This window comes from Dermacentor albipictus, chromosome 4 (assembly GCF_038994185.2).
Source record: "Dermacentor albipictus isolate Rhodes 1998 colony chromosome 4, USDA_Dalb.pri_finalv2, whole genome shotgun sequence".
NCBI lineage: Eukaryota > Metazoa > Arthropoda > Arachnida > Ixodida > Ixodidae > Dermacentor > Dermacentor albipictus.
In genome coordinates this window covers 12,105,718-12,126,877 of record NC_091824.1, presented here as the reverse complement: position 1 = coordinate 12,126,877, position 21,160 = coordinate 12,105,718, and the positions used below count along the sequence as shown (strand labels likewise).

At 44.4% G+C, this 21,160-nt stretch overlaps 1 protein-coding gene across 4 annotated transcripts in view; it reads left to right on the top strand.

Moving 5' to 3' along the window:
- The window catches only part of rhea (Talin_middle and talin-RS domain-containing protein rhea), a 408,423-nt gene that overhangs the window by 85,384 nt on the left and 301,879 nt on the right, over positions 1 to 21,160 (top strand). For all 4 annotated transcript variants that reach the window (XM_065450432.2, XM_065450447.2, XM_065450440.2 and 1 more), the window contains exon 2: positions 20,207 to 20,367. In XM_065450432.2, coding sequence (XP_065306504.2) covers positions 20,207 to 20,367 — 161 coding nt within the window. The remainder of the gene's footprint in view (positions 1 to 20,206; positions 20,368 to 21,160) is intronic.

The following is a 21,160-nucleotide window of genomic DNA, read 5'->3' as shown; positions in this document are numbered from 1 at the left end:
TTGGCACCTCCAAATGGCATCTAACTGCGGTGTTTTTGGCGGCGTACTAATTGCGTACAGTTTTTTCCGACTGCTAAAGAAACTCCATGAAATATTAAAAATACCACATGACTGTGCTCTCACCCCCATCATAAAGCTGTGCCCTCAAATAAGCTGATTGGAAGCAACTGTTTTGCCTGTCGTAAACCCGAAGAGACAGCACATCACCTTCCAGTGCGGCCTCCTCCTCATAGAATTTATCGAGGGATCAGATGCATGAAAAATAACTGCACTGCCATTGCAAAATTGATTTTTCAACGCTACACGCTGGGAAGAGAAGTAAAATATTTATATGTCCCAAAAGTTGTTCCAGAAATAACTGATATCAGTGCTTCCATGTTTTTTGTCTGTTTATCAAGTAAAGAAAATATCACACGAACTTTAGAACTATATCAGTTCGAAACCAGCAAAGCAGTGCTTGCTGCTGATATGAAAAACGTAAAGGCCATGAAATGAATAAGTTGAGAACAAATATTTTAATGAATCTGTGTCATTCAAGAACCTTGTTTACCTTTTCGTACATTTGCAACGCACCTACCGCCCCCTCGCTCATGCTTTCACTCGCACATATAGCATGCGGCGCGTTGATGATGTTATTGCCCTTGGACTTCATACAGAACATGACAGCGATGGCAGGGGTGCGCCTAGAGTGTCCATATAATTGCTCTCGCAATAATATAATAACAGTATCCGGCATCTGAAGAGTCCCGTGGCCCATTACTTTCCGCAAAAGAAGTAACAAAATTGAAGTTTCACCATGTGACTTAACAATATTTTTATTAAACTTCTAAATCACATTTCTTTAGTCCCACGCTCTATTATCCAAATCTAGTTTTGTTTTGTTTTTAAATATACTGGAAACCACCTGCTTCTTGGGTAATCCCCCATAGTGGGTGTGTGCAAGTGTTGGGAGACAAAACAAGACAATTCGCTGTGCTGCAACAATGTGTGTTTTTCTTTTGTGGGGTAGGGGCAGTGAAATGAAAAAAAAAAAGAAAATTGGAAGGAAAGCATGTTGGCCACAATCGAATGCCTACTTTGGGCTCCTAATGTGGCTACCGAAGGAATCTTGAAGAAAACATGAGACACTTGGTTTACTGAGAACCATAAGCAACTGTCTTATTCTAACAACAGCTCCAGATTTTGTGCATTCACTTGCTTTTTGTTTTTTTACCAGGATTGAGTGACCACTGTGTTATTAACTTTTAAATTAAAGCAAATGTTAAACGCCACACTGGTGAACCAAAATCGATCAGAGATTATAAGAAGGCTGATTTTTCAGTTACTAATAATGAACTAGCAGTCTTCTTGGAATGCTGCATGCCGAGCTTTTATGAGCACGCTGTTGAGGAAAACTGGTCAATGCTTAAAAAGAAATTTAACTCATAATAGTCCCTTGGCGGCAATAAAGTGCCAGAAGACGGTGATGAGCAACTCATTCTTTCCCCGTGCTGTAACACTCTGGAACGCACTCCCGGATAATATTGTTTTGTGCAGCAGCAGCAAAACATTTAGTAAAAAAGTAACCGATTTTGATAATGCCAACGTTACCACCTAACTACCACACTTGTCTTATAATATTTATTTATCGCCTCATTGGTATTTTTTAGGTTCCTTTTTCTTTCTTTTTTGTAATTTTCTCTCTTTTTTGTGCCTATCACAATCAATGTGCACTTTCTTACTGTTACTTTCTTATGAAGCTGTGCAACTTTGATGTGCGCCCTCCCTTATGTAATACTTCCGGGCCCTTAAGGTTGAATAAATGAAATGAAATGAAATATGTACCTCTACGGGTCATCTGTTGCAAGTGAAAGTCGCCTTGGTTCAATGTGTCCTTAAAGCGCCTTCAGCATCGGGAAAAAAATATGCTTTTTCCGAAAAATAAAGTCCAGAAACGGTCACGGTGATGACCGTATATCAACAGATTGCCTGCAAATATAGAAATGCGATTAAAGATGCCAAGCACACTTTCATTGGCATTACTTTACCTGCTTTGTTAAAAGACGATCCCAAAAAGTTCTGGAGTGTTGTTAAGGGTGCACTCGAAAACGTATCGTCAATAACTGACGACCGTAGCATAACCGTTTCTCGTTCGCAATGTTGTTACGTATTCAACAAAGTATCTTCAAAAGCATTTTTAGATGAGTGTGCTGAGTGCCTGCCAGAGTTTTGTGACGTAAACTTTCCTACAATGGTTCCTGTACTAATTGATTACGCTGGTATCGTTGCCCTTATTCACAATTGAAAGGTTTTGTGATCATACGCCATGGCGTCAGTGGTGTAAACACAAAATTTTTTAAAAGTATGGTTGCTTACTCATCCATTTTTTTAATAAACTTTTCGCTCAGACTTTAAATTCTGGTGTGGTGCCTTGTGATCGGAAGGTGGGCAAAGTGGTGCCATTGTTGATATCTTGTTACACTCATACTGCACTTAATTATAGGCCAATATCATTGACAAATGTCCGTTGTAAAATCTTTGAACATTTCATTTATTCATAGCTGGTTAACTTTCTTGAAGCTAATTTTTTCACATCTCGTCAGCATGGTTTCAGGGAGACATTCTCCTGTGAAATGCAATTAATTTCATTTCTATTAGTAGCTCTTGACTTGGAATTTTATATTGATTGTGTGTTCTTAGATCTCTCTAAAGCTTTTGTCCTTGTCTGCCATGAACTAAATTATCTTAAGCTCAGTAAACTAAATCTTGTCTCAAACATTCTTGCTTGGATAAAAAAACTTTTTGTTAAACTGACAGCAATTTGTAACTGCTAATGGCTATGATTCTTCTCTATGTCCTGTCCTTTCAAGAGTGCCCAAGGTTCTGTCCTTGGGCCCATTCTTTTTCTAATTTACATAAGTGATTTACCTGATTGTATTGACTCCTCTATTAGGCTTTTTGCAGACGTCTGTGTTGTATGTCACGTGATTTCCTCTGATAATGACACATTACTACATACTGACCTTGACAATATTTCTGATTGGTGTAACACATGGAAAATGAAATTCAATGAGATGAAGTGCAAACCAATGAAAATTTCTAGTAAACTTTCCACTAATGCTTGTAGGTATAACATAAATGGTTCCCCTCTCGAAGAAGTGACTACTTACGTATACTTAGGGGTCCACATTAATTCTAACCTGTCTTGGCAATCACACATTAATTATATTGTCAGCAATGCTAACCGCATGCTTGGGCACCTGCGCTGTAATTTTTCAATGATCCCTTCTTCTCTTAAACTCCTTCCTTATAAAACATTTGTTCGTTACAAACTAGAATATGCATCCATTTACTGAAGGTCTAATTAGTCACCTTGAAGCTGTACAGAATTGTAGTGCACACTTCATTTCTTCCAACTACTCCCGTCTTTCCAGTATTTAATATACGAAAACAGTGTTACAGCTTCCGTCCCTTTCCTTACGCAGGAAAGTAGCATGTCTCTCCTTATTTCATGAGATTTACTTCCACAACCCTCATCATAAGCAAAAATTACTTTCCCAGCCTTCATTCATGTTGATACAAGGCAGAAACATATTTAAACAATGCGCGCAGGTTCGTGCGCCCCCTTCAAGAGGACAACGGCGTATTGGAGGAAAATACGAAATAATGGCACGTGTTTTTGCCGCACACACTGGCATCGCAGGTGGCCGTTGTCGTCGTCTGGAAGAAAAAGATGAGGTGGTGCGACGCTCGAGAAAGAAGAAGGCCTTCCTGATCTCCCGTTTAGAACGCGGCAGTGCTTTTTGTTTACCCCCAGGGCACAAGTTAGCCCACAATAAATAGCTGTATCTGGACTCCCTTAACTGTCCGTTAAAATTCTGGTGGTAGTGCTGGGTAGTGATTTCCAGCCCAATTCGATCTGGAGAAAGCAGCACGGAACCACGCCATCTCAGACCCAACGAGCTTATGCCTATCCACCAGCGCATGAGCCGTCACCTACATGGTGAGCCGCCTAAGTTTCCTCTTTTGCTGGAGTAGACTATAATAGCAGCAGCGGACAATACTAAAATGACATCCCAGACAGCCTCAACCTGCATCGTTGTTGATCAGCTGCGAATGCCCGAGCCTTTTCGCGGCGATACCTTCGAAGACGCCGAGGACTGGTTGGAAGGCTTCGAGCGCGTCGCTGACTACAATGGATGGGATGAAAACCGAAAGCTCCGCAATGTTTACTTCGCATTGCTTCACTTCGTTTACTGTGCGCGAACGTGGTTTGAAAACCACGTAGCTGTCCTCTGGTCGTGGGATGACTTCCGACGGGAGCTGTTGGCCACGTATCCAAGCACAGACTGCCAGGAAAGGGCTGAAGCCGCTTTGCAAGCAAGAAGCCAGTCAATCAACGAAAGCGTGGCAATGTATCTCGAAGATATATCCCACTCATTCCGCCGAGCCTACCCGAGCATGAGCGAGGACAAGAAGCTTCGGCACCTGATGCGCAGTGTGAAGCAGGAGCTTTTTGCTGGTTTGGTTCGCAGCCCTCCATGCACCGTTGCCGAATTCCGCTCCGAGGTGACAACTATGGAAAGGACTCTTCAACAGCGTGTGAGACTCTACAACTGCGATATGAACGTCGCCTCTATGGATGCAATGTTGGCAATGTTCAGGAACAGCGTCGAGGTCTTATGAGAACTCATAAGATCTGTGGTTCAAGAAGAGCTCCAGAGGCAACAGCTGAACAACAACCCCACAGCGGTCTCTTCGTTAGCAGAAGTGGTTCGCGAAGAAGTGAGACAAGCAGTCCGCTAACAGCACCTGCCAGCACAGCCGCAAGCGTCGTCACTGGTACGGCCGATGGTATCGTACGCCGAGGTACTCAGAGGATCTCCAGGACGTACTTTTGTCGCGGCAACTGCGCATGTACCCGAACCTCAGTTCTTGCCGTCTCTGCCGGAGACGAGATTCCTCAAGGCTGACATATGGCGCACTCCTGATAGAATCCCGCTGTGCTACCACTGCGGCGAAGCTGGTCATCTCTACAGGATGTGCGAATACCGCAGAGCGGGACTTCGGGGGTTTTCCGTAAACGCTCCTTGCCCAAGAAACGGTGAACGCCCTTTTGAGATCCAGGAGTATTTGTCAACGCGCCAAAGCTCGCAGACTTCACAGCAACACCAACCTCGGTCAACACTGCTGCTGAGGTATTGATCACCGAGCCCGCGTCCATCCTCAAGCTCCCCAAGGCGACGCCCCCAAAGCCCACGTCGGGAAAACTAATACCGGCGACCCGTGGAGGTGAGGCCGCTGTCGGCGCAAGAATGGAGCCTCCAGCGCTGATTCTGAAATATAACGACGGACGCGAGAGCAGTTGTGAAAAGAGTGACGTAGCTTCCGATTTATGTGTGTTTATAGACGGCTGCAAAATTACTGCTTTAGTAGACACAGGCGCAGACCATTCCGTTATGAGTAAAGTACTTGCCAGAATACTGAAAAAAGTGCTGACTCCTTGGAGAGGATCGCGAATTTAAACCGCCGGTGGACACCTGATCAACCCGGTGGGCAGGTCCACTTCTAGAATCGGAATACGCGGCTTTACATACGTCGCCTGTTTCATTGTCCTATCAGAATGCTCAAGGGATTTAATTATTGGAATGGACTTTTTGCAGGCGAATAGTGCAATTATCAACTTGCAGGAATCCTGTGTGTCGTTCTCAACGAAGCACGCCATCGCGACGTTCGAGTGAGAAGAACAATTTGATGCACTTCAGATTATAGACGATGACGTCACGATAACCCTAGGATCCAGCATAGCTGTCGCCGTAAGAAGCACCGTATTCAGTGACTATGAAGAAATAGCAGACAGTAACACTGGGCTCTTACTCGAAAAAGGGATCTGTATGGCAAGGGGTCTTGTTCGGCTGTGTGACGGGTCTTCAAATGTCTTCCTGACTAATTTTGGAAATGAAGTCCAGCATGTTGTGAAGGGAACCGTCATTGCCCGCTTTAACGATTATGAACAGATTACGGATTTGAGCCCTTTCGATGCTGCACTACTGGAGTCTGACAACGTAGACTCCATACTCGCATCCGTCAACATCGAAGCTGCACTATCACCGAGCCAGAAGCAGCAAATAGAGAACCTTGTACGAGAATTCGCCTCGTGTTTCTCAACGACATCGAAAGTCCAGAGAACATCCATCACCAAACACCGTATCATTGTCGACGAAGCTGTGAGGCCTATTCGCCAGCATCCCTACCGAGTGTCACCGAAGGAGAGAGAGAGATCATCAGCAAACAAGTCGATGAAATGCTTAGAGACGACGTAATTCAACCATCGACCAGCCCGTGGGCTTCGCCTGTGGTGTTGGTAAAGAAAAAGGATCAGACCTTGCGCTTCTGCGTTGATTATCGGAAGCTAAACGTCGTCACAAAGCGGGATGTTTATCCCCTTCCGAGGATCGATGACACCCTCGATAGACTACGGAATGCGAAACTCTTTTCCTCTCTCGACCTCAAAAGCAGATACTGGCAAATAGAAGTGGACGAACGGGATCGTGAAAAGACATTATTCGTCACACCAGATGGACTATATGCATTCAAGGTACTTCCGTTCGGCCTCTGTTTCGCACCTGCCACCTTTCTGCGGATGATGGACACTGTGCTCTCCGGGTTAAAGTGGCAGTCCTGTCTGGTGTATCTTGACGATGTCGTGATTTTTTATACCACCTTTGCTCAGCATGTGGAATGACTAAGGACTGTGCTCAAAGCTATTAGTTCAGCAGGGCTGACGATAAAGCCACAAAAATGTCACCTCGGCTTCCATGAGCTCCTTTTCCTCGGCCATGTGATCAGCTCCGAAGGCAACCGTCCTGACCATAAAGAAGACCGAAGCAGTAGAAAAGTTTCCTAGTAAGTACAAAAAGGCCGTTAGGCGATTCCTAGGACTTTGTGCCTACTACAGGCGTTCCGTCAAAAATTTTTCGAAGATTGCCGAGCCATTAACGTGATTAACGAAAGAAGATATGCCGTTCATATGGCACAGAGAACAAGAAGATGCATTTAATGAGCTGCGACGGCGACTTATCGGCACGACGACGGCACTTTGATGAGGAAGCAGAAACAGACATCCACACAAACGCCCGCAATTTAGGAGTCGGTGCCGTCCTCGTTCAGTGGAAAAACGGAGAGGAAAGAGTGATTGCATACGCTAGCCGCACTCTTTCGAGGGCTGAAACCAACTATTCAGCCACAAAAAAAGAATGCCTGGCAGTAATATGGGCCATAGGAAAATTCCGACCATACTTATATGGTAGACCGTTCTAATGAATCAGCGACCATCACTCATTGTGCTGACTTGCAAACCTGAAAGATCCTTCTGGACGACTTGCTAGATGGAGTCTTGAGGCTGCAGGAATATGACATATCGGTCGTGTACAAGTCAGGTCGTAAGCACAGTGATGCTGATTGTTTATCACGTGCGCCGGTCGAATCTGCTCCTGTGAAAGTTGGACATGAATTTCCATTTCTTGGAGCCGTAACCACATCTGAGATGGCCAAACACTAGCAGCCTGACGCCGAGTTGCTTCTACTCATCAGGCACCTCGAGGGACACCCATCCCGTCCATGTTCCACGAGTTTTCTGCCGGGGATTGTCATCGTATGTGATGAGAAATGGCGTCCTGTACAAAAGAAATTTTGAGCACTGCACAGAGAAATTTCTACTCGTCGTTCCTTCAGCTTTGCGTTCCGAAATCTTGGAAGCCTGTCACGATGACCCATCAGCAGGACACCTCGGAGTGAGCAGAATGTTCGCCTGAATTCATGCTAAGTACTACTGGCCAAAGCTATTGAATTCCGTACGGCATTATGTGCGAACATGTCGGGATTGCCAAAGACGCAAAACGCCTCCATTAAAACCCGCAGGTCTCCTTCAACCAATAGAACCCCCAGGAGCCCCGTTCGAACAAATAGGAATGAACTTGCTTGGTCCCTTTCCGACATCGTCATCAGGGAAACGATGGATTGTAGTAGCGATGGATTACCTAACCCGATATGCCGAGACATCCTCTCTAATCAGTGCAACGGCCGTTGAAGTGGCTGAATTCTTTGTCACCTTGATAGTATTACGACATGGTGCCCCTGCTATTATTATCACGGACCAAGGAACTTTGTTCACAGCCGATTTGACGCAATCCATCACGAAACTGACTCATACCAGCCACAGGAAAACAACTGCCTATCACCCTCAAACAAATGGGCTAACCGAGCGATTGAACAGGACGCTGACCGATATGTTGTCAATATACGTAAACTTGAGGCACCGTACATGGGACGAGATCCTACCCTATGCGACATTCGCCTACAATACCGCATTGCAAGAGACCACTCAAGTAACGCCATTCCAACTTGTTTTTGGACGAACGGTCACCACACCCTTGGATGCAATGCTGCCTGTCAGCGATAGTACAGAAGAGAACCCTGACATCAGTGACTTTACGCAGAAGGCCGAAGAAGCTTGTCAGCTGGCGCGACATTGCATTCAACAAAGGCAGCGCATCGATGCGGACCAATACAACCTGCGGCGAAGGGAAGTCGAATATACACCAGGCGACAGAGTATGGGTGTGGACCCCCGTGCGGACGCGCGGCCTGTCCGAAAAGCTTTTGAGCCATTATTTCGGCGCTTACCGAGTACTTCGCCGCATCAGTCCCCTGAACTACGAAGTTACGCCAGAAGGTCGAGTGAGCTCATCACGATGCGGGCGTCGCACAGAAACCGTACATGTGGTCAGACTGAAGCCGTATTATGACAGGAAGTGAATATTCGACCAAACATCTATTCCGTGCCATATACCACTTTGGTATAGACAACAGCTTGTGAACAATTTTGTCGCTTTACACATCGGGACAATGCGTTTTGGAGGGGGGATAACGATAGAAGGCAGAAACATATTTAAACAACTCGCGCAGGTTCGTGCGCTCCCTCAAGAGGACAGCGGCGTATTGGAGAAAAAGGCGAAATAATGGCACGTGTTTTCGGCGCACGCACTCGCATCGCAGGTGGCCGTTGTCGGCATCTGCAAGAAGAAGATGAGGTGACGCGACGCTCGAGAGAGAAGAAGGCCTTCCTGATCTCCTGTTTAGAACGCGGCAGTGCATTTTATTTACCCCCAGGGCACAAGTTAGCCCACAATAAATAGTTGTATCTGGACTCCCTTAACTGTCCGTTACAATATAATCTCGTATTGAGCATCGTTATAGAGGGTTTGTGCCTCATTGTCACGCTAACCAACACTTTCATTCTTTCATTCCTCAAACTTGTAATGATTGGAACCACTTGCCTACCTCCATTGTATCTATTATGGACCCCAGTGACTTTAAAAATGCGCTTGAATATGTTACTTAATACTTGCTTTGTGTTTTTTTTCTATTTATTGTTACCACTCCCTTCTGTAATGCCCTATGGGCCCTAAAGGTATTCATATAAATAAAAATAAATAAATACTGCTCGGTATCCTACACCAGCAAGACAAGACTTTCTCAAGAGCTTACAATAACATCGAAGTGAAGGTGATGCCCTCAAGCGAAAGCGTTGCAATCGGTCGAGTCCCCACAGTGATGGTGCGGGAAGCAGGGATTACTCTGGAACCTTCGATGACTCATGTATAGAGGCCGACTCGTTTTGCCGCTGGTCAGATTTCGCTGATCGCCGACTGTGTTCGCCGCTATCGTTGTGCTTCAAGTGCAACTTGCCTTTGTGGGCACAGGATCAGGATCAGCCAATAAAGGCCGTTTCGTCATTCGCAGTTTTGCGACTGTTTTCTTTGCCGTCACTACTACGTGGAATACAACTGAACAATAGTATGACAAAATCCTTTACACCATGAAGCTCACTGCAGGTTGCCTTTGCAGCGCCACTTGATTAGTGTCTATTTAGCAATCTCAGTAGTGTGAAGAAACACGACACAAAAGAAAAGAAGGGTAATCTGTCGACCTCAGTGTCTCCGTGACAATCAGACATTACCGGAAAGACGAATGCGTCCGTGTCCTGGGTTCTTTTTCTCTTTTCCTTGTATTTGCGACCGTCTGCCTGGCCGTCCCGACACACTTACCACGTCCAGATCACAAGGCGTGGATTTTATTCGTGGTTGTGAGAAGAAAAGGCTGAGGGAAGTTTTGCTTGCCTGACAATCCGTATGGCTGACAGCTGAACATCAGCCAGCAGGAGCATAGGGTAAATAGTAGAGAGGAGGGAAAGTGATAACTCAGCGCACTCTCGCATTGCGTAGCCAGCTCTGTCTTGTTCCGCGCGACATGTAGGCGACGGACAAAAGCACGCACGTTCGCTTTCGTCTGCTAAGAGGATGCTGTTCTCGTACACGTCGAAAATTTGAAGATATCTCGTCAAAAAGGCGCATTCTTGTAGAGCAAATTTCGCTATTACTGCTTTCTTCCTTTTTTTTTTATTTGAAGGCTTTGCTAAAGCAGGCGTTCGTCTTCTTTATAGATATGTGATGCATGTAATGTTTTCACTGTATTACATTCCTAGCTTACTTAAAGGTCGTAAATACCTGCTACAATAGATTGAGGTACAGAAAAGCGAAGATAACGGAAGCACGTAATGATTTTCTTTGTCACACTTTCTCGACACGTATAGTATTGTGCAAAGCAACACATGAACGAGACACTATAGCTAATAAGTCTGTATTTTGGATCCCGTTTTTATTTACTTGTTTCGGGAGGAGTGGGGTATGAGCTAGCGAAAAAAAACCTAAATAGACGAGGCATTCACAATAAAGCTGGCCACGAGGCTCCCTTTTCATCTTTCTCGTCCGTTGATTTCGGGACCCTCGTCTTCATACTGTATGTACTAAACTGATGTTTTATTATGTATTCATCATTATCACATATGAGCTGCTCTTTTTTGTGCGCTTCGTCACATGTTCTCTCCTTGACGTTACTTATTATGACAATGCAATATGCAAAACATTTTGCAATAAGTTCGCGCTCGACTTTTAGTGAAGTGTTAGAATAGTTCATTGAAAGGCGAAATTGCACATCAGGTTTGAATAGCCTGCCAAAAGATGTCGTAATCGATAAATAGGATCTCCGCGGCGTTCGTTTTTTGGCATGGTGCACTTGTTGGCGAGTTTTCTTTAGAAGGTAGAGCGTTTTCGGGCCGCCAACTCCCATATATTTGCAAATTGTCTGTTAGGCTCGTTTGTAGTCACAAATCAAATTGTAGGGCGCGTGCGAATTCCACTTCAGCAGTGCATACTCAGGTCGATTTTATGCCAAAACACTGCCAGGGCGCACGTGTGCAAATGACAAAAAAGAACGTATCGATTAGAAACGCGTGTCAAAATAGGCAGGATCCCATTATCTAAAACACGACACCTATAAGACAAAGTGGAACCTCTGACAGCATTTTGTTTTAGTTTCTTTCTCTCTCTTTGGGATCTAGACCTTGAGGTCAGCTATTACAATTTATGTATCCAAACGAAGGACAAAGGAAAGAGCGTACGTACAACAAAAAACCCATAGTACACTGCACAGCTTCATCACAGTAATATATATATATATATATATATATATATATATATATATATATATATATATATATTACCGGGGTTGTTGGAGAAGTATGGGAGAGGCCTTTGCCCTGCAGTGGGCGTAACGGGGCTGATGAAAAGGGTAGGTCGCTTGGTGGTGTTCTTGCCCAATTCGAGATAAGCAGGCATGAAACAATCTTGTTAGTAGAATATTATTCGCGCCTATTTCACAACATGTGCTTCCTTTGTCATGTCACTCAGGGTTCACAATGCTTCAAACAAGGGTAATTTTGCAGATTGCCAACATCAAAATGCAGCCGGTACGGCCTGGTGTAGAACCAGTGACCTTTACTTCAGCAGCGGACACAACGTCACACGAGTCAATAATATTTTTCTCAAAAAATATGGTGAAGAAATTCTGTTGGACACACGTTCAAGTATCATTGCACTGAGCGCGTCTCTGGTTTGGACACGCCACTTTGTGCTGCTTGCAGGTGACAGCCGTGTCATTGCTAATTTCTGAAACCTCTCATGAAAAGTATTCCCACGCTGGTCATAATTCATCCGTGTCGAGAACCATTTTGTCGAGGCTGTCGGCCCTTTCACCATAATCGTGCGAGCCGTGACCGAGGGGTGTCGCGGAGTGAACGGCCGATCACAACAGCCCGTCCACCGGCTCGAAAGGAGGCAGCTCATCGGTGCCCATTGAAAAGGCCTTGGCCGCTCAGCAGGCGCAGCTCCCGCTCGAAGTCCCAGGCTCGCCAGGAGGATCGAAAGGCCGATCACAACAATGCGTTACCCTTTATTCTATGCTAGTCTTATCTACCGCTCACGTCTGGTTGATCCCGTTGATAACGTGAGCGGACCGTCGTTCTAACCACTGACCAAGCGCGAAAAGCATGAAAAGGCATTATCATCGGAAAGGCATCGCTACATAATACCGGCCCAGGCCAGTGGGGGAAACCAGGCGGTGTGGATGGGGTGCGATTTGTTCTCTACAGTCTCATCTTACTGCACGTTGAGTACTACAGCATGCGTGCTTTTCGCGTTGCTCATACAATCAGATTACATAAGCGTCGGTGACAACAGACAATGGATAGAAGCATCGATAATTTTCGAGAAATTTCGGATACACGCAGGCGCGTCCTGCACCCGGTGAAAAGCGGTCACAGGTGAAAGATAAACAAGTACACGTGTCAATACAACTCCATTCCACTGCGTTGTGTCAGCCAAAGAAAAAAGGGGAAGATTCCTCTATTGTGTTACTGTAATCGCGCCATCTACAACGTCGACGATTGAACAGAATTTTCACGGAGTCATTTTAGCGCACCATGGGTGAGGCCTCCTCCCTTCTTCGGCCACACAGGCGGCTCTCATGCTTGGCTGGCACGTGCTTTCGCCGTGGCTGCTATGCACGTGCTAGCCCAACAAAAGCAGGAAACAACAGCGTGTCTCGCGGTGTTGGCTATGCCTCTGGGAGTGGTTCCTCTAACTATTCAGGATGATTGACAGGCATTGTGGGGGAGTCCAGGGGTGCAATCTTATAACGGTTCCAAATGCGAACCGAGGCCGCTATTCTGGACATTCCGCCATTTTCTTCGAGGCGTGACGTTGACGCGATGTGTTCAAAATGACGCTGATAGCCCCTTTTGCTTTCGTAACGTGGCACAAGCTTGACGTTTTGCGTAAGAAACTGAAATGAAGGCATCTAACCTAACGTTCTTGATAAAGCAAAGCAGCCAAGGATGAAAAAAATGTATTAGTCGACAAAATTTGTAGCTCCACGTCATGTTTTGTTATCTTAATGAAAACGCAAAATTGCATTTTGCAGAACTTCCATTTCCCGGCCAAAATTTCAAGGCACGTGAGCACTTGACAGCCAGAGAGTCAACATGGCGGATTATGGCGGCCGTGCAGCCGCCATGCGTGTCGAGAATAGCACCCCGGTTCGCTTCACCGCTTACGTCACTAAATAGGCCACTCCTAATCCGGAGGTGAAAGACGCGACCAATAAACGAGAGGTTACCACCTCTGAAGTTTACGTCATCACATTCAGAATGTTTCTTCTTGCTCAATAAATATGAACTATTTAAATATTGTCCTGAAAGTTTTCAATTATCGTCGCGTGTTGACATATTCTTTTATTGTACATTAGGCAATATAATTTTACCATTTGTTTAATTGTTCGCCTCCATGTGGTAATCCATGCGTTAGAAATTCTTACCACTCGAATCAAAGGAAATAGCCCCATCGCCATCAGTTGTGCGGAAACTTTGAAAGTTGGTTCTTTATTCTATGATGTCGTCGCACAGGGACATTTTCCTCGGGCCGCACGTCTCGCACCGGCAAAGGGCGATGGCTGCTCGTCTCCTCCAGTTCGTCGCAGAGCCATAGGATGGTTCCCTTTCACAGACGATAATGACGCCGAAACTCCTCATCTGTCAGCTCTGATAACACGTCTAGCACCTCCAGTCGTTGACGGGTCCGGGAGAGCAACCCGAGGCAAAGAATGTGGGGGCGCCGCCATGTTTTCATGTCTATGAAGTCGCACCTCAGAGATGATAACCGCGCGCGAGCGCGCACCACCCGCGATTCTTTGAAGGCGGCGCGGCCATGGTCTCAAGCAAACATCCAAGCCACAGCAATGGAACCCAAAGCAGAGAACCTCTTCGCTGGTTCCACTTATGGCCGACGACGGGTTCGCTTCTAAAATTATTGACAGGTGCGTGTCGTTTTCAAAATTTGTGGTACCGCAGCGCTGTCTCTGACAGCCTCTGATGCAACCACAATTCTGACCAATCACGTGAGGGCAAGGGAACCGTTTCCCCTTCGGAATCATTATGAGATTTCGCCCCAGGAATCCTTCGGCAAAGAAGTCTAAAACGTTTGTTCCTGAGGTAAAATGTTTTGGCCCGCCACATTCGGAGAAACTGTGAACTTCCTGGTCCAGCACTTTTGTGACAGTCGTATAGATGGCACTAGGTGAAAATTTTGCATGTAAGTGCAAAAATAGTATAAATTTCTTCCTTTCTTTGCAGTTTGTTGCTGTGATTATAGCATATTATGATAACAAATGACCATAGCTGCTAATGTTTGAGATATGAATCCTTAGATTGTGGTACGGCTTGAAGATTGCGTCGACATTATCGATGTTACCAGTGAAAGAAAAATAGTAAAATTCACGCGTCCCGTACAGCGTTTCTTTTTGCTTAATTGGAAAAGTTTGCGTTGAGATTTTGAATTCAGGCTTCTAATTGTTTCATCCAAAATGGCAGCTTCGTACCTTTAGTACCTTTCCGCAAAAATGGGCATAAGTAGGACCAGAATTCTAAATATTGCTAAATGTCGGTCTCATCATTAGGAAAACTAATAGAAATACATAAATGAAATTCTGTGTCCTAGATGTAAAATCCTTGAACTCTAATTTGTCGAAAATTTAGCTTCCTCAAGCGTGTAGTTTCCGGGCTGTTTACAACAGAAGTTGCGATATTTGGCAATCTTCAAAAGCAAATTATCCAAAAAGTAAAAATTCAAAATTATTTTGCTGCGTCTAGGAAACAGATAAATATGTCCTAAAGCTACAGAGCAAGCCGCAATGCAGTAGATGCGGTAGTTTCTTCTAAATATGGTCACAACTGAGACACAGTTCGCGGAAACCATGTATCTCATGCTTGTTCTTGAACATTTATTTCTAAATCACGATAATCAATTTATTTATATTATATATAGTTGGAATATACAAGAATTAAGCTTTCTTATGGTATGTACGACAACTTTATATCCTAGTCGAAGAGCCGCCACGGTTGCTCCGAAAGTACTGAAAACGGCGTGCTCGTGCCGCCGGAGTGGGACAGCCACCTTAAGGTGGTACGGGTGAAAGGCCGAGTCATTTAGGACCCTCCAAACTAAACTAAACCGTAGTTTGTATGAAGCGTATCTTTCTTGGAGACTATGTGTCGTAGATTGTGGCTGTGATCTTTCTCGATAAATTTTTTAAAAGTTCAGTTGGGTTAGATTTAACTTCATGGTTTACAACCACAGCACATTCTATATATAGTATATTATCTATTATTAATAGTCCATCTTTTTTGAAAAGTGACACTGTATGTGATCTAAAGGGCAGGTGTTCAGTTAAACACAGAGCTCTTTTTTTTTTGTAATGAATATAAATAGCCGAAGTTCATTTTTGTCGTTGTCCCCCATATAAGAAGGCAGTAGTGAAGGTGCGAATGTATTGTGTAGTAAGTTTGCCTTTTAGCCATGCTGGTTATTAATAAGTGACGTAATGTGTAGAATATGCCAACTGCTCAGGAGTTGTTTTTTCTTAAGTAGATGTGAACAGACCAGTCTAAATTTTTGCGTAAGAAGACACTGAAGAAATTGTGTGATGTAACACGGTCAATAGGCTGTCCCTGAAAGCTAATAATCTTTTCACTTGTATGTATCTTATAATGGTGTCTAAGTACAGTATACTTTGCTGCTTTAGTGTTTAAATTTAACCTATTTGCCCTTCTGCCAGCTAGATTTTCTTACCACAGATTGGCCTGCGACTTAAGAACTTCAACATATCCAGCCCGGAGAAAAATACATTGATCTTGTCAGCATACAAAATAAGTCTTGAGTGTACATTCTTAGAAAAGTTTACACCTTCTGGGGCTTACCTCGTCCCAAAGGGTGCCTTATCCGCCTTGCTTGCATTTCCTTTCTTGAAAACTCGGCACTCGCTACTTTGCTTTCGAGAATGCTGTGTCATCCTGATAACCCACATGCCGTTCGTGACTTGGAAGTACCGGACTCGCAGTGTTAAAGAAAGGAAATGCGGGCAAGACAGATGACGATTATTGTTGTGGGACAAGGTACGACCCAAAGGGCGTAAACTTTATTAAGAGTGTAGTGATAAATTTTCCTTTTGGATTTTCTTTCTGTTGCTTCTTTCTTATAGAAACAAATTAACTAACATTCCAACTACTACGAACATTTGTTCGCCATAAAGGTGGAAAAATTATCGATGACACACTCTCGGCAGCCAATCGGATAGTTTACCCTACTGCCATCATATGGTCACTTCGCATCACCTGGGCAGGGGTGGCTGAAAACTTAGCTGAGTGGTGTGCTATGATCAGTAGCGATGTACATTTTTAAAACCTTATAATAAATTACACGCTTTATGCGGAGCGCTTAGATGCATCTACTAATGATCAGAAGGATCTGCCCTAATGACTCAGTATGTTTGTACAAAATTGTTTCAGGGTTCCTTTAATACAAATCATTTTATGGGCAACTGGCTATTAAGCATTGTTTGAGATTTTTGCAAAGGTTATCAAGTGGACAGGCGAAGACTAAACTTTTACGACGATGGCATGACTTAGTTTCACGTTATATGCGCTGTATGCTGTGGGCGCGATGGTGAGCCAAGAAGGATGGTGGCTTGATGTGCGCCGCCCTCCTACGAGCTCGTAAGCATGCGCTAAAAGGGGAGGTGGGCGAGCATTTCCTCTTCTAGCTTGGCCTTGGCTGCGCACAGCTTTCCGCTCCACATAGCGCAGTCTTGGCCTATCTTGGAGCTAAACTTCGGCGGGTGCAAAAGTTGGGCGAGCTGAGACAACTGATCGCTTCATGTGCACTGTGTTCCTGCGTGCCTGTGTTGGAGGTTGCATAGTTCAGAGATGCGTTGAAGCAAGATGCAGCACAAAGTGTTTGCTCCTCAATGCGGGCGCTCTTTATCATGCCACCAAGTTCATGGCCACCAAGTGATATCCGTTCATGTTTGCTTTGCGCACATGCACCACGCTTGGGAATTTAATTAGTAAGCGAATGTTTACTGCATCTTGTAGGGCTGATAAAATCTACGGACCTTATTTCGTCTAGTTGTCTAATACTGTTAAATCGCTGTCTACGCCTTGCATTTCAGACAAAACTGCAATTTCTTTTTTCCATCGCTAAAGTATAACAAAACGCAGATAGCACTTTTTTATTGCACACATAAAATTCACCTTCTTGAAAAGAGTGTTTGACTTTATTAAACTGCATAACAAGCGCTGCAAGATACATGTGTCCATAGCAGTGGTGTTTTTACGAGCCAATAGATGTCGCAACTACCCATTGCACAGACGTTTTCATGAGCTATGCTTCCTTGCTGTTGTCATACAATGATTAATTTTGAATAAATCAAGTAAACACTACAAATAAATGTCAAATAATTTAATGTAAATTAATTTACAGGGAGCACGCTTGCGTTGGTCATCTATATGCCAAATTACACTGGGAACAAGGCAGTGCACAACAGAACATTTCTATTCATGTCCCCAAAGGTGACAAAATGACCAGGGACAGTTATATAAGAGGGTTTTATTGAAGGGAAACATGCTACAACATACACAGAATTAGCAGAAATACGCATCAGAAAACGAAAAAGACTTGAGACCCTGAATTGCATCAGGGAACATAGGAGGTACATCATATAGGCACTAAGACATAAAAAAAAATAATAACAGTGAGAATTGGTAATGATGCAAAAATTCAAGTTTTGCACAACAATGATGACGAGTCTATGTCCCTAAAATACTGCGAACTCTAGGTAAGACTGGTATAGCATAAGTGAATACTTATTTCAGGTGTTGGTGCTCTCAGCAAAGGTGTAACCAGCCCAGCATGGGTCGTTGAGTTAGCGTCTTTGCCATGTGATGGCGCTTGTCTGGCTGCAGTAGTAGCATGTGGAAAATGGATGTGCAACTCTAATCCCATACAATAACTGTAGGTTCAATGAGTAGAAGTACTTTCATAAAACGAAGTGACTTGATATCTGCTTCGCTCGCAGAAGTGTCGGCCTGTATATGTTGTTACGTGATGTCACAGTGGGATAGCACTGTGTGCCCTAGTAGATTATGTTCTAGATGCTCTGGTCAAGATTTGCTGTGAAATCGATCAAAGTTGCCACCTGGCAGACCAAAGCTTCATGTGGATTGACTCCATGCTTTGTCTGATAGCTGTTTGTATTTACTAAAATGCTTACAGTGGGAACATCTACTAAAGACGGATTTTCTATTGCAATACCAACTATATGGACACTCCAGGTGAATTTCCACTGGTGTTGGCATCGCCATGATGTTTCGCATAACGTCTGAGTGCGATAAGGTTGTGGTGGCACGCTGTATGTGAGGATGAGCCAGGGGAGTTGGTGGCTTGGTGTGGCGACATCTTCTTGTGCGCACAAGGGAGGAAGGCGGAGAGCGTGCGCGCCGACTTTTCGCACACGCAAGGGGAGGCTGGGGAGATGTGCGCATGCAAGGAAGGGGGGGGGTAGGAGGGGGGCAGGGTAGCGCATCTTTGGCTCTGCTGCAGCTGTGGCTGCAGCAGAGCCTTCTCTTGGAAGTAATCTGCAGTGAGTTCGAATGCTAGCCTTCCCGAGATAGCTGATGGCTTCGTGTGCCCTGTGGTCCTGCGCGCCTAGTTTGCATTGAAGCGAGGCAGCATGAAAGGGAATTCGCTTGCCGCTGCTGCTCTTCACACCAGGTTTCTGACAGCAAGTGCCCACGGTCATTGAGTGAGATGTGTTGTTTTCCTCTGTGTGCATGGCACTATGCTTGTTAATTTAGTCAGTAAGCCAATGGTTACTGCACTTTATACAACTAATAAAACTGCTAACCTTACTGCATAGAGCTGTCTATTAGCGATCACAATCAATGCTTCGCTTTTCGGATGAAACTGCGACTCTTCTTTTTTTAAGTGAGGGAAAGCATTTGGCTTTACACTTTTGTCTTGATGTTGTTCCAAGATCAGTAATGGTCATATCAAACACACAGAGCATTACTGTAGCACCATTTGTTAGCCACAGACACTTCCATTTTATTGCTACTTAGTGCCTGAGGCACATTCATGGGTGGAAAATGTTTGAGGCCGATATAGACAAATTAAGCGACTGTTGTGAGATGAGGGCTGAAAGCTTGTTTCACAAAATTAGTTGGAAAAATGTACAGCTATGTTACTTTAACGAGGAGAGGCAATAAATGATGATGTTCCTCTTTCACTGTTGCCTGACCTCTTCACTCCTTGCCACATTGCCTCAGAAGTGCAGTTCCTACCTGTTTAAGCATGATCATACAGGTAATGCACACATCTGTGTACAATGTGCCTGCAAAGGGCCAGTGTACATACTGTGGTAGTAATTGCAGCTTGAGCGAGGGAACTTCCTACTGAAGAAAGTTGGCTGAACTACTAACCTCGGAAGAAGTGCCAAGCACATTGTTTGCCAGGATGGGTCAGAGTTGTTGAGCTCATGGGGCCCTATGCAGTGGGTTGAGGACATTATTAGAGAGTTTTGGTTTCTTTGCAAGCTCCTTACTGTTTATGGAGTACTGGGTTACTGGAGGCGTGAACGTGAGTGTTTGGTTTGGTGGCACCGAATTCAACCAGACAGACAGACAATTGTAGTAACCAGGTATTTTCTGCTTCACTGCTGGTGCAAATTTTCAGCAGTGGCATAAGTGTGGACATGTTGCCTTTTAACATTATTTTTTAGGCCAGAGCACTCACAGCACAAAGAAATGTGTCTATAAAACGTAGTGATTTGATGAAACGTCACTAGATGTTGCTGCCAGCGTTTGATGACCTGGTATTGTGCAAATGCCCTTGTGTATACTGGAATATCAGACATGCTAAAATGTTCAATTCTTTGTGCAGGCAACTGCCAGCTGGGCGCGGAGGCATGGCGATGCTCTCTCTCAAAATCAGTGTGCCTGACAACAAGGTGATCAAAACTATCCAGTTTGAACCTGGCACATTGGTCTACGATGCCTGCCGTATCATTCGCGACAAAGTTCCAGACTCTGCTCTTGGTGACGGTGAGTGCTTGTTCGTGCCTTTTCATCCCATCGGGCCAGAGGTCATGGCTCGTCCTTTCAGCATAGACAAGTTACTTGGGCCATGGGATGATGCATCATTGCAGTGATCAGCTCTGATAGATTTAATAACCTTCTTCAGTGAAAGTGAAGGTATGATCATTCCTTAAAGGGGAAAAGATGCAAGTGCAAGTAGAAGGTGGACACAGGATGAATGCTGTACTTACAACTAAGTTTTAACCCAAAGGAAATCTCATTGGCCCCTGCCACGTATGAGCAATAAAACAAGCAAAAGAAAAAGTTAAATGGCAATAAACACATGCTCAGCACAGCATCTTTAGCATGTGGTTTAAAAATTCACTTTTTATCACTGAGTTGGACGGAAGGGTCACTTATGCACAATTCTGTGCATCTGATATAGATAGCTCTCATTCCAATCAGTCTTTACCTACACACGTGAGAAGTCTGGGCTGCAGCCACAATTCTTGCAGTGCAGGGGCAGATCTCCTCCTGTACCCATAGGAAGCATATTGCAGTGCTTGTGCAGCCGCTCATTGAAAGTGACATTGTATCTCTGTATGGACACTTGGTATGTCCTTCTGTGCTCATTTATTTATTTCATATTATTTGTTTGAATTGATAGACTGGCTTGTGTTTAATTGCAGAAACTGCAGAATAAGTCAATTTGTTGCTCTTCTTTTTCTATATTAAACACAGTTGTAACACAGTTGTAACATCATCTGTTCTGATGCTTCACATACTCTTGCATATTTGAAATGTAACCTGAAAACCGCAT